This window comes from Polypterus senegalus, chromosome 11 (genome assembly GCF_016835505.1).
Source record: "Polypterus senegalus isolate Bchr_013 chromosome 11, ASM1683550v1, whole genome shotgun sequence".
In the NCBI taxonomy this organism is placed as follows: Eukaryota; Metazoa; Chordata; class Cladistia; order Polypteriformes; family Polypteridae; genus Polypterus; species Polypterus senegalus.
In genome coordinates this window covers 46,212,946-46,227,412 of record NC_053164.1, presented here as the reverse complement: position 1 = coordinate 46,227,412, position 14,467 = coordinate 46,212,946, and the positions used below count along the sequence as shown (strand labels likewise).

The window sequence follows — 14,467 nt, the reverse complement described above, 5'->3', positions numbered from 1 at the left end:
CCGTCGTCATCTTGCAGTCGCTCCCTTCTCAAATTAAAGGAGTAGACAGACTACATGCACAAGTGTGAAAACAGCAAGTGGACACACGGCCAAGTCAGCGGCTGCTTTTAAATGTTCCCCACATCAACTAGCAGGCGACCGATGCATTGCACAGCGTTCCTCTGAAATTGCAGGTGCATTGGCGGTGGACAAGCAATCCTTGCCTGCGTTAACATAGTTTTGCCGCACAGCACAGTTGGGGGGTTGTCAGGGTCTCAAAAATTACACAGTAAAAATATTAACCTTTAAAGGTTATTTGTACTGTACATACAGTGCAAATATTATGTTTTTGAGAAGAGCTGATGAGAGAGAGGTATGCTAGGTCAGCAAACACAGGCTTGATCAATAGCAGTAAACAAATTTACTGTACTGACATCAGATGATGGAAAACATTGGGAATAAAAAATAACTTTCAGCTGTTTGCTGTTAAAATGCAATAGAAATCTATAACAAAAAATACAAATATGAACTTTTAAAAGCACTTTCTTATGTACAAATAGCTGTGCATGTACATGTTTTCTATAGGAGTTGACGGTTGGGGACTGCATTGTGTTCATTGGGTGCCTAAGCTAACTTTGTTGGACTCACAAACAAACTGGACTTGTGAACGCGCTCTTGGAACAGAACTCGTTTGCATGTAGGGGACTTACTAGTTGGACATTTTTAAAATAGGACCACAGTAAAACATCTTTCCAGAAGAATAAGATAAACTGCACTCACTTTCTTCATTCACACAGACATGCTAAAAAGGAAGTCTATCAAGAACAGCTCATGTAGTTAACAATAACCATTATTCGGATTTCTTTAAAAAACAACATGGAAGACTATATAAACTATTAGCAATTATCTATTTCTTTCACATTACATTACTATCTATTTGTACCAGAAATATCAAAAAGTAACATGGAGCAGGCTCAAAAACTCTACTTAAGACAAAAAAATCTCATCTGCAGTGGTGAGGTTCTGAGTGTTCTTCTGGCCTGGTGACTGAATGCAGCTTTACAAGTGAATAGTTGATGGTTTGTGAAACGGATCTTCCTTTGTCACAGCAAGATATATTGTCTCTGCTACATAGTCCACAATCTGATGGTTGAGAGTGGAGATGTTTATATTCCCACTGGATGGCAGGTAGACATGCTGCTTCCTCACCAAGAACTCCACTTCATCATCTGATGGTAAAAAAAAACAAAAAACATTAATTTGCATCACTTCTACATCATGTGGTATATGGCCAGCCAGTCATCGCGGCCAATACCCCCAGGCCGCCAGATGGAGCCCTCCCTGCAGCTTGGAGGTGCCCCGAATGCCAGCAGGGAATCATGGATATTGGAGTTTTCCTTCACAACCCTGCTGGATACCCTGGGGGCCACCAGAGGACGCTGTAGGGAGACTCAAGGATTGTTTTCATTAAAACCCGCAAGTACATCACAGTCACGGGGACAGAAGAAACGACGTACTTCCGGGTTGAAGAAAAGGAGTTTTTTTGTATCTGACCCAGAAGTGTTACCAGTCACATGGACAGAGAGAGAAACACTTCCGGGTCAAGAACTATAAAAAGGACTGTGGGAGATCCCAGGGTTAAACTGAGTCAGGTTGCAGAGGGACAACGCGTCTGGGAGAGGAGGATTGGTTATTGATTTATTGTAGTAATTATTGTATGAGTATTGTGGAGTGTAGGGTGCTTTGTGCACTGTATTATAATAAAAAGTCAAATTATTGGACTTTTATCTAGTGTCTGGCGTCTGCTCTGAGGGTTCAAGGGGACGACAGCACCCCCTATCTGTTACAATCAATTCTGAAATGTAACTGTCAAATTATAGACTTTATTAGTAGATTTGAAGAAAAATCCCAGTCCTTCAAAAACAAATTTCTTTTCCCAGGTTTTACTTTTTTACTAACAGTGAAAGAATCTGTGCTAGAAGAACACAGATATTGGGTTACTGGCTTGGCAGAGAGAAAAACTTGAATCAGCAGTAATTTGAAGATATTGCAATTGAAGAGCATAGCTGGAGTCACCCACATGTGCATAGGTGGCAGTTTACAGGCTCAAATAGTGTTATTTACAAAATATTTACAGAAACAGTGCACTCCTACAAAAACTACACACACACTTCCATTTCTGTCTCTAGAAGCTCCTCCAACAGGAAAGAAAAAAAAATGCACAAGAACAAAAACAAGTGTGTGTATATACAAAAACAATTACATCAAACCCAAAATCAAAATGATCCCAGCATCAGATAAGTATATATACCTCCACCAAAAATGATCACTAGGAGATATAGAACTATATATACAAAAGAATATTACAAAGGCGCCAAAATCACAATTGCTCCTCCAATTGTTCAGCAGTACTTACTCCTACCTCACCTTTAGGTCCGCTGGCAACCCCTGTTGGCTGGCAACTCCTTAAATATAACCGGCAGGATTATCTAGCCAATCTGCCACCCAGTCTACCCCACACACCTATCCAGGTAGACGCTGGCACGTTCACGCCATGTGCCACGACACGCCCCAAGCAATTTTGTATTTAAACTCGAACCCCTGTCGGTCACGTGTGTAACACCCCCTGGACAGCCAACAGTAAGTAACAATATGGGTTCCCCATCTCTGACTCAAAATAGTTTACATGGGCAAATGCCGGCTTTTTCTTTCAGGCATGTCACATCTTAACCCGGCTGCACTGGGCAGGCTGTGCGGACACCGGCGTGTAAAAATGAACACGTGCGGAGGAGCCCGTACTGGCCGTTATACCAACTCCATGTGTCCAAACACACCGGTGCCTCACAGCGCTCACCCACGGGGTCGCACATTACTACAATCGTCTCTCCTCTTATTTGTCTTCAGCCCAGCCAAAGATAATGATACTTAATGACACTATCATTGATCCACCCACTGTTGACATCACTTCCTGCCAACCCTGACATCATTTCTGCTACCCAGAATTCCCTTTCCTGCCACATCAGTTCCTGCTCCACCATATTTATAGAGCAGTCTCAATCTGTTAGTCAGTTAGTTGTGAACTCCGCGTCTTTAAAGACATGTTTCTTTTCATTTGCTGATTTTCAGTATATGAGGTGGCCATCCCCAAACCTTTTTCTGTCTGCTGCCTGATTTTTTATCACACTGGCCATTCGTGGTAAAGCTTTGAAAAGCTTAAGCCACTTTAAGCTGAGTTACTGTGCAGAAGAATCTGCAGAAATGTAAAAGCTTAATTTGTTGCTCAGCATTTTTTAATTTAAATTAATTAAAAATATCAAATGTGCAAAAAATGTTTAATAGTGAGGACCCTCCAGTGTCAGACATGTTGAATACTTGGCTTTGAGGAGTCTGTATCTGTGAGAGGTGTTAGATCTTTAGCATCATGATATCAAAGTACCTCATTCCAAAATTCCTTTGGCCCTGAAGTGTAATTGAGAACTTGTCCACATGTGATTTATGGATGCTGTGTCCATCACAAGAGTATTGGAGGAGAAGACACTGGCACTGAACGATACTGGCAGGCGGAAAAACAGACTAGGAGATGCACATTATCAAGAACAGATGACCTAAGAACAATAAGAGTTCATTGGCACCTCTGAGACATTTGGGGTGGTACGCAAAAAACAAGACTTGGAAGCTCACCTCAAAATAGAGCCCATGTGCAGAGACAAGTAAGATTTGAATGCACAACAAGAAGATTAAATATTTTTTGAGAGCCAAGCCTAGATCATCTTTCACCAAAAAAAACAAGATCAAAGTCAGAGAATAAAGCAAGGATTCTATTGAACCAGAAAATCAAGAAGGCACATTCCAACAACTTTGGGTACCAGGAGGTCTATGGAGCTGACTTTTATGCCTTTGCCCCCTCCAATGACGCATGCACTGTAACCTTGGATGTGCCCACAGCTACGCCATAACAACTGCTACAATAAAGATGGTGGCATCCATGTGAAACAGAAACATGCTCCCAACCTCTCTTAACACAACAGAAACCCAAAATACTAAAAACACAAATTAACTCAGTGGATAAAAAACATCTTTAAGAGGAAAAAATAAAAAACAAAAAGAAATTAAAATAAAGCCAGAGAAAAATGAAATATGAAACAAGACCATGACATCCACAAAGAAGTCATGAAAGTAGATAAGTGAATAATTAAGGTGGTTGACACGGACATCTGAGAGGAAATAATAATAAGAATAATAATAAGAAGAAGTTTATTTATATAGCACCTTATCATACATTTACATGCAACTGAAGGTGCTTTCCACAGATTAATCAACAAAAACAAAGATATACCACATTTACTTGGATTATTATCATTAATTAATACTATGATAATGTCTAATAAATGTAAGCATACTAAAAACAAAGTCAACCAGGTATTGTTAAGCAGAATTTAACCACTAAAGTGCAAAACAAACCTTCACTCTTAAAAGAAAAAAGGTTTTCTACTTTAAATAATTATACTTTAAGACTGACAATAGAAAGTCAGATCTAATTAATATCTTTCTCTCTAATATAAAAAAATCCTGTGACGAGACAAGACTTTTTGGAAGATTTTTTTCAAGTCCCACGAGATGAGACTTTGGTCATGAGATTTTTTCAAGTCATTCCTGCACTTTTGAACACTAGCTTGTTGTTGTCTTATTTTAAATAAAAGCACAGTATCCTGTATCTGTTATGTCTTCATGTTCATTGAAACGAGAGTGATGCCACTGTTGCTATACTGTATATGGTTTGAGTTTTTACGGCCAACCGACATATATGAAGAACTACTCACCCCTTAGTCCTGTGCAGCAATACAGCCCAGACTGTTGGGAAAGGTGGTCCCAAGAGCCAGGAATGCTCAGCATCCTTAGTTTCTCCTTCAACATTTCACGCATTAACATTGTCCGCTCTGCTATTGCTCGCAACCCCTCTTTCCTGCAAATAAAATATATCAAGATAAAATTTGATTAATATAGAAAAACAAATTTAATCTAAACATACCTCCAAGCGTGGAGTTTGCATGTTCTCCCCGTGTCTGCGTGGGTTTCCTCCGGGCACTCCGGTTTCCTCCCACAATCCAAAGACATGCAGGTTAGGTGGATTGGCGATTCTAAATTGGCCCTAGTGTGTGCTTGGTGTGTGGGTGTGTTTGTGTGTGTCCTGCGGTGGGTTGGCACCCTGCCCAGGTTTGGTTCCTGCCTTGTGCCCTGTGTTGGCTGGGATTGGCTCCAGCAGACCCCCGTGACCCTGTATTCGGATTCAGTGGGTTAGAAAATGGATGGATGGATGGATAACTGTTAATATGTTGAGCTATGCAGTTTTAATAGGACAGAGTGGCAACATGGGAAATGCTTTGGTTGCTCAGGTCTTTGGGGGCTCAGCTCTTTAAAGAACATTTGACATGTATGGATGCTCTTGCAAAAGGACCGACTCCTGCTCAGGAAATCAGTGACACCCTTAAGGGCATGTAAAAGCCACAACTTACCAAGGAACACTGAATTTGAAATCAAGGAAGGAGTTACATAAATATAACCTTTTCTTGTCCATCAAATGATTTGGTCATAGCTAAGGTGTCCGAATTACCTCAAATGCTAAGTGTCTATCTTGGCAATTTGTTCCTGATTCTCACAACGTTTTTCTACTGCTGCCTTCAAATACGTAGTGCACTATTCACATTCATGTCTCTGGTGACTCTTACTATGAACTCAGTAGACAGATTGGGAGAGTATGGTGGGGGTCATGAGGTCGCTGGAAAGGGGTGTGTGGCGCTCCCAATATCTTTGCAAAAGAACAAAGTCTTTAGAGTCCTTGTGCTTTCTGTCTTGCTATACGGTTGCGAGATATAGACATTATCCAGTAACCTGAGATGAAGACTGGATTCCTTTGGTACTGTGTCTCTTTGCAGAATCCTTGGGTATCGCTGGTTTGACTTTGTGTCGAATGCACGGTTGCTCATGGAGTCCCGAATGAGGCACATTATCTGCATTGTGAAGGAGCGTCAGGTACAGCACCATAGCCATGTAGCGCAATTCCCCAAGGGTGATCCAGCTCGCAGGATCCTCATTGTTGAGGACCCGAGTGGCTGGACCAAGCCAAGGAGACGCCCACATAAAAGATAGAGGATCATTTCCAGTGGGGGGACTGGACTGCGTGTCTGCCTGGGGAGTTGCCATCCAAGATCCTGAGCTGTTTTGTCGTGTGGTGGGTGTGGTAGCGCGATGTACAAGTGCATACTCCCCAACCTGACCTGACCTGACTATTTAACTCTTTGAGGGCTGAATATTTTTTACAAAAAACGTAGTTTTCTGAAAAGCACACAAAGCAACTCTTTCTCACATAAATCAACCTAAAATATCTGTCGCTACTAAAATATCTGTGTCTGCTGTTGGTGCATGTTTGGCATCTAAGGACAGGGGCACTTTGATGGTCAGCAGGAATGCACAGTGGGCCAGCTGACTGGCAGGTGGGTGGCGCTGGTGGTCGCAGTGTGACGCAATATGGTTTGTAACCTCTTGTCATCGTAAGTGGTGGTCATCCCAGGCGAACGCTGCTGTAGGCACATCAGCTACACAAAAGTGTTCAGCACCACGATCAGCTGGGGACCGATCAGCTGATGCTGGCACCTCAATTTCATTCTCCAGTTCACTTGAATCAGACTCGGAGTTCGACAAGTCAGAGTCCTATTCAACGAAATTACGAAACATGTCCATGGAGTATTTTTGCTTTGCACATTAGCTTTGGTGTCTCACCAGATGTTGATGCCATTTTAGAGGTTGTTTGCTCTTCACTACTCATGCACGCATTGGGAATCAAGGTTCAATCAACAAAGATATGCAACTTTCTTTCTAGTAAAGAGAGTCGAACTAAAACGTAAGGGCGAGTTTTGTTGCAGTTTACAGCTGATTACTGTCCTCTACCCCTGAATTTTGACAAAAGTCAACATCAGCCCTGAAAGAGTTAATTAAAAGAACTTTTCTGGATCAGTTTTATTGTTACATTTGAGAACGCTGAAGACCTGGATTAGGTCCCCACACAGCCTTTTCTGCTCTAGGCTAACCAGGCTAATTCCCTTGGCTTAAGGACTCCTGGTTGTTCCTCTTTGCCATGTCTGGTTTGTTGTGTTATAACAATCCCCCACACAGTACTTCAGGTGAAGTCAGCTTAGTATATTATAGAGTAGAAGGATGTCCAGGACAAGGGCACCACCTTTAACAACCTTCATGTCAAGAGTTAGCATTGAGCCTGTAGGTGGGAGCGGAATTGGGGCAAAAGGTTCAACTAACAACCAGGATCTTAACAAAATAAAAGATACATACGATAAGAATAAGAGTGACTGTGTATTTGGCAGCAAGAAGTGATATATGGGCCAAATTAATCCTTCAAAACCACTTAAAGTCTCCAAATCAAAACAGTGGTGGGTCCATGAAAATACATTTTGAAACATGTTAGTCAGTCACTGGTACATGAGGCTTTCACAAGAGTTTTCCACAACAGGGGAGTCTGTTGCCTTTTTTTCTGGCTGTTGCCCATGTCAGGCCACATCCTTTCTGACCTTTCTCCACAGATCAGTGCCATGTCTCTCTGGGGCTGCCTCTTGTGGTGTCCAGTATAATAATAACCTTAGGTAAAGCATCAGGTTGCATAAACACGATGTGGCCCAAGCATCTCCATCTATTACTCTTCTGGATAACCGCTGGAAGTGGCTCTTCATTGGCTGACTGAAGTCGGTCTTCATTTCTGATTGTATTTGGCTAGAATACTCCTTTGATGCGTCTGAGACATTTTGTCTGAAAAACATCTAGTTTTCGGTCCTTGTTTTCTTCCAGCATTCTAAGCTATAATAAGAGCTCGTTTGACTTAAATGTATTGGTGTTACAGTACAGGCTTTTATTTTTCCATACAGGTCACAGTGAAGCAAATGCCTGATTGACTTTGGTGAATCTTGCATTCCTTTCTTTTTCATTATCTCCATTTAAGTTTGGTTTTGTAACCTGAAGTACCCACAAGAAAAGCCACAGAGACACAGAAGTCTTTGCAAACCTAAAGAAAAAAATCCCACCACAGCAGAAAAAGGGGATTTATAAAACTAATAGATATTCTATGTCTATTTACTTTACAGTTTGTGGTGAATTAGCATAGAAAAAGAGAGCAGACTAGGCTTTTCTTTTGGAATTCCTTGTGATGGTCACCGGAGGACCAAAAGTGACTATGACACCCAAGCTAGAAGTTTAGTTTCTTTTTATTTTTCTTATTTTATAGATATTCTGGTGTGTGTTCAGATATAAGTGTGTGTATATTTATTTATTTGCTTATCTAATTTATGGTTTTATTTATTTAAAGAGCTTCTGTAAAAAGCCAGATTTCTCCTTTGGGACAAATAAAGTGTTATCTATCTATCTATCTATCTATCTATCTATCTATCTATCTATCTATCTATCTATCTATCTATCTATCTATCTATCTATCTATCTATCTATCTATCTATCTATCTATTCTGTAGCTAGTGGTTGCTAACAGAAGACAAGCACATCAGAGAGTGGCTCACACGTTTCTGAACCTAACTGCATTTTTAAATGAAGTTTCTTCACACCGCGGATGATATTGTACTGTAGTTGCCTGCCTACACTGTGTGGTCAGTTGTATTATGTATCAAAAACATCCATCTCTCCTTTGATTTTCTGGCACAGCTATTCCAGTTCTGGAGCCTTTCCCTGCATCCCTGCAGCATCAGGTACAATTCAAGAGGAGAAGGACATTCTCTCAAAAAGCATACTAAACATTTCACTCAGTCCTGATTAATTTGGAACAGTTTGTTGAAACACAAAAGCTGAGGTGACACATTGAAAGAGGCTAATGCACAAATGACATACAGTAGGCAAAGCAAAGAAAGTGAGTATGAATTATCCATCAAACTGCCCCCAGATTTAAAAACCAACAGAAAGAAGCTCATTCAGCCTACCATGCTTGTCTGGTTAAGCTAATAACCAAGATATCCCAATAGCTCTCCCAGATACCACTGAAAAGATTTCAGAGCCTTAGTTTGAACTACATGATTCATTAGATCATTCCCGATTTCATTAGTTCTTGGATGAAGAAGCACTTGCTGGATTCCATTTTAAATGTACTTTCCCTTAAGCAACAAAAGCATACAATCAGAGAGGTGCATGTATTATTTATCTGTATTTTCAGAATGCCTTTGATAAGGTACCGCAAGAGAGGCTACTGATCAAACTTAAAGATGCTGGAGTTCATGGTATAAGCTTAAATAGAGGAAGCAAAGGGGATTTGGGGAGAGGGACTTTGTCAGAAGTAGGTGTTATTAGAAGTGCTGTTTTTTTATTATAAGTGAATGATCTTGATAAGAATGTGAATAAAAAGTTGGTTTATTTTTCAAATGATACGAAATTATGCAAAATGGCAGACAACTTAATACCAGTCATATCATCACAGATGAGCCTAGACAAAATTCAGACCTGGGTAGACTCATAGCAGGTGAAATTTAAAGTAAATAAATGTGGAGTATTATATATGAAAATTAATATTAAATTTGAACACACAATTTGAGGCCTGAAATTTGAAAGTGCCCTTTATTGGACAGTACTGCATGTTGGAGTGGACTTTCTACTGTCCTTATCCAGGCAGTGAACAGAGGCGATTAAGAAGGCTGATGGGATGTTAGGTTACATTCCACAATGTATAAAATACAAGTCATGGGAGGTTATGCTTAAGCTGTATAACATATTAGTGATGCCTCACCTGGGGCACTGCATGTAGTTTTACTCTCCATAATACAAAAACATGTGGCAGCACTAGAGAGAGCCCTCATTCTAAGAGAACGTGCTCAGAGGACACGTCAAAAGAATGCTGGGAACACGTGGCAGCCATGATGTGTGCGCTAACAGAGATTAAGAAGAGACACGAGTGATACTTTTTAAAATTATAAAATGAATTACTGCAGTGGATTACAGCTGTTACTGTACTGTATTTACAAATGCAAGTCAGTTTTTCAGCAAGAACAATTGGACACAGCACTTTTGAAGTTTAAATTTTGCACCAACGTTAGAAATTTTTTCTTTCCACAAAGAACCATACACACATGGAAAAAATTGCTTAGTAATGTGGTAGTTAGTAGGACATTATGCCCTTCTATATGAGATTTTATGTTACTTTGGAGAAGTTAGATGAATAGGATTAAAAAGCCTGCTCTCTTTGTATTATTGTTCTAATTTTCTCCTGGTATTGTCAAGTGAAGCCTCTGCATGAATTTTTTAGCAATTTACAATCATCTGATTAATTTAGATAATCTTAGCTAAGCCTGTTGATTCCATTGAATGCTTCAACTAAAGAAGTTCACCTTTAATTGTTTGTGAGTTCTTCAGTCCTTCAATCCTTTTAAGATTTCTGAAGCCCTCAATTCAGTCCTGAGGATGCCCTCTTTGTTCAGGACTGCAGAGGTTTGATCTCCTTAGTCTTTTAGAGTGGAACATCAGTGCAGGGAAACATTTGGTTGACCATTACAGCTAAAATGTATTATTCATAACAGGAATTGTTTACCCAAAACTCAAATATCATATTTGTTTCAGGCTGTGGGTGAGATGAACCTGTAATCTTCATTCTGGTCAAATAGTTCTTCAATATTTTACAAAGATTCTATAGGCTTCGATTAGATTAGATTAGATAAACTGTATTAATCCCACAAGGAACTCCAAAGCCAATAGTCATTCATTCATTTTGCAATCCAGCTTTTTATCCTACTGTATATGGTCTGTAAAATAATCTAGTCATAAAGTTGGCAAACCAGCCGAACCTGGTGCTGGTCCCAAGCCTGGATAAATAGAGGGGGTTAGTGTCAGGAAGGGCATCTGGCTGTAAAATTTTAGCCAGAACCTTAATGATGAAATCAATCCAGTCAGCTTCGGATATGGTCTATAAAATCAAGCTGTGAACACAATGAAGCGTTTCGAAAACTAATTTTTAGAAATGTACACCCACAGATGATTACATTAACAGATTATAACATTACAAATAATTAAAAAATGTATACATTTACGCTCCCAGCCACTCACCACACTGCCCCACCACCAGCTGAGACCCATAGGGGCCAGCGGCCTGTCCCACGAGAGCAGGTCTCCCACGGCGGGGAGCCGACACTTTCCTGTCCAGGGCCTGGTCCTGCAAAACACAAGCTGGAACAAGGGGCAGAGACGTTGCCTTGATGCCACCACTCGGCCTCTCGCTGTCTCATACAGAGGCAACGCTCCTCCCTCTGACCGGTACCTCAGCACTTGCCACTTTGGCCCCTCTCCGAGACCTCTGTGCCCCCGGGTTGGAACATCTGACGGGACCGCTTGCACCCCTTCTCCTCAGCCAACTTCGGGGCTTCCCTCTGCCTCTGCAGAAGGCGCCCATCTCCAGACATGAGCTCCCTGCCTCATGTCCTTCTTTATTGGAGGAGCCGGCACTCTTCCTCCGGGTCCTCCTCTTTCTCTGGGATGCCATGACAGCTTGGGTCTCCCTATGGGAAAGGAAGAGACCCCGTGCCGTCTGCGACCTTGCAGAGCGACATGAGACCAACGCTGGCTAGGGGCATAGGGCCCTTGGACACCTGGCATACATCAGCCAGTGTCTTGACTGCCCTTGCGCTCTCTCTGCCCTCACCAAGCGATCAGCCCTCACCGCTGCATCCACTATTGGAGCCTCCGCTACTTGAATCCGATCAGCCATATCATGTTTTCGCTGCAGTCTCCCTTTTCTTGTATGGTGCCAGTTCCACTCACCTGCACCGCCTCTCCGCTCTGGCCGGAGAATCCAGTGTCGCGCCGTACCGGCCACTGTCTCAATGTCTTCACTGACACAGCCGCCTTCCCCTCCAGCTCCTTCAATACGTCCCGGAGGGCACGTATTACCTGAAACAGCGACTCTGCGGGCTGAAGGCAATCCTACAGCTCGCGCAGCGCCGCCAACAAGCACAGTATGTCAGCCGGCTGCGTGCTGGGGGGCCTTCTCCTTGGCCCAGTCGGGTCCCTACCTGGCTCAGGACGGACATTCGTTGGTCCGCAACACACACCGTCCAATCCCTCACCTGCCTTAGGGAGAGACTTCCGGTTCTCGGCCATCTTCCCCTTCCAGCCCCTGATGCAGTGGCGAGCCTCCGGGCAGCTCAGCAGCTGCCGTGGCTTTCCAAGCTGTAGTGGTTCCTCCTCCACAGCTCCTTCTGGTGCCGCCGTGCTGACGAAGCCCCGTGGGTCGGCAAATGTCTGCCACCGACAAGTCCCTGCCTGCAACACACAAAGTCCGGCTCCCCAGGGCCGACTGCCGTTGGGCAGGGAAGTTACCTCCCGGATCCCGCCTGTCTGAGGGGATTTCCTCGGCATGGCCTTGCTAGAGGCGATGCCGCCCTGGGCGTCTTCAGTGGCGGCCCGCTCATAGGAGTCTGCTACACTCCTGCTACGCTGGATGTTGTCTTCCCGCATTAGGTGGGGATGGCGCTTCCACAAACTGTTGGCAGTTCCTTGAGTGAGTCGCTCTCGCGGGGTTGTGCGCGTACCACTACTGTGGTACGTCTGTGGATTCTCCTGCTGCACCGGGCTGTCCACAAAATTATCTTTGTAGACGGGTCCCTCCCTTGAACCAGGCAGAGAGTCCCATCTGGGATACCATTGTGGGAAACAGCCCAGACGCAGATAGGCAGACACTGAAGGTTCAAAACCACACACATGATTATTGTACATTATTTACAAGTACACACAACCCGGTGCCCCAGCACCACACACCCTCAGTCCAGGCCTCTCAACAATGCTTCTCTTCACCACCTCCACTCCTCTCCTCCAAGCTCTGTCCACTTCCACCCGACTCCAGCTATCAAGTGGAGGGAGGCGACCCCTTTTATGACCACCCGGACATGCGCCAGGTGCCTCTTGATGAACTTCTGCCGGCACTTCCTGGTGTGGCGGAAGTGCTGACGTCTAGGACTTTTCAGGCATCTCGGAGCCTCCTAGCAGTGACCACAGGCCCCTATAGGGTTGAGCTTCCATGCTCTGTTCTCATGGTCCCCATAGCAACAAGGGATGCTGCTCTCTCATGATCCGGAGGAGGCGTAGTCCCTCTTCCGGTCCTTCCAGGCGTCCCGGCTGGGTACCGCCCCCAGCCGCTCGCCACAACACGTAACAATTTTCTCTTTGTGTGCAAAGTAACAGTTGGTTGGGTTGGATTTTTCAGGTTGGTTTTAAGCACGGCATCAATGAAGAAAATCCATCTTGTGCCGCAGTCATATTCTTGGTATAGAAGATGACACAAATACACCTGGAACTCCAGGCGCCTCACTTATAATGTGACAGCAGTATACTTCCATAAATATTCTGGTTGCCATTAATGAGTCTGAACAACACTGACAAAATAAACATAAGCGCTTAATGTGGAATTCACACACTGCAACTGGATATGCGTGCTTAGAGCTGGGGCAGAGTACTGATGCCTTGAGCCAGATCAGACTGGATGAATTAAAAGATAATTAAATAAATAAATAAACAAACAGTGGTTTCACACATCACATCTATTAAAACACACAAAGCAGGCCACATTTGAAATGCTTTGTAATGGCATTTTAAGGTTCATATGGCCTTTTATGTGGAGAGACGTGACTTAATAATCACAGACTACAATCAGCAACAGGTATTGAAAAGTTTGTGAAGTATAAAATGTGATGACAAACCACAAAGCTCTCATTAGGTACATCCTACAGAATGAGCTATATAAAATACAGACTTGTTATACCTTTCAGGGATTAAAATTGTTAATCTTGACCTTGATTACTAAAAATTACTGTTAGGCTTTTATGCTTTGTATTATTGTGTAAATGGCACTTAGCAGCCTTTACATAACCTACCCAAAGTTTCCTCAGATATTTATTAAGTTAAGAGTTGATTAAGAACATGCCAGCTTTTTGTCCCATCTGTAATGAGCAAACATTAATATGGTATAGCTAACTCACTAGCATTGCTGTTCCTGACAACACAGCAACCTTAACCACAAGTTACACGTGCTAACTCCTTTGTGCATCTCTTGTGCTTCTTTATCTATTTTCATTAATTTAACTGGAAAACAATACAGCAGTCTGAGGACAGTTCATAGTTGCATACTTAAGTTTGAGCAGTTTTGCAAAGAAAAATTGAAAAAACTGTAGTGTGCAGGAGTGCAAAGTTGATAAAGGCTTGTGCACAATGACTCGAGGCTGTCATGACTGCCATTTACTAAATACGGACTTGGGTGAACACACAATTATTTTGTGCTAAATTTCTGAAATTAATATAGAGCATTTTGACATTAAAGAGTCTTTTTCTGTTGATCAGTGCCAAAAAAGCCAAGTTAAGTCCACTGTGATTTAATTAGAACATTAGAACACTCTAGACGAGAACAGGCCATTACCCCCAACAAAGCTCGCCAGTCCTATCCACTTATTTC

General features: G+C 42.6%; 1 protein-coding gene across 1 annotated transcript in view; it reads right to left on the bottom strand.

Annotated features, from left to right (window-relative positions):
- Nucleotides 1–992: 992 nt before the first annotated feature.
- Nucleotides 993–14,467, bottom strand: part of LOC120539755 (aspartate aminotransferase, cytoplasmic-like) — a 40,306-nt gene continuing 26,831 nt past the window's right edge. The window contains exons 8-9 of the mRNA XM_039770135.1: nt 4,800–4,942; nt 993–1,208 (exon numbers count right to left, since the gene is read on the bottom strand). Of these exons, the coding sequence (XP_039626069.1) occupies nt 1,039–1,208; nt 4,800–4,942 (313 nt within the window). The 3' untranslated portion in view covers nt 993–1,038. The remainder of the gene's footprint in view (nt 1,209–4,799; nt 4,943–14,467) is intronic.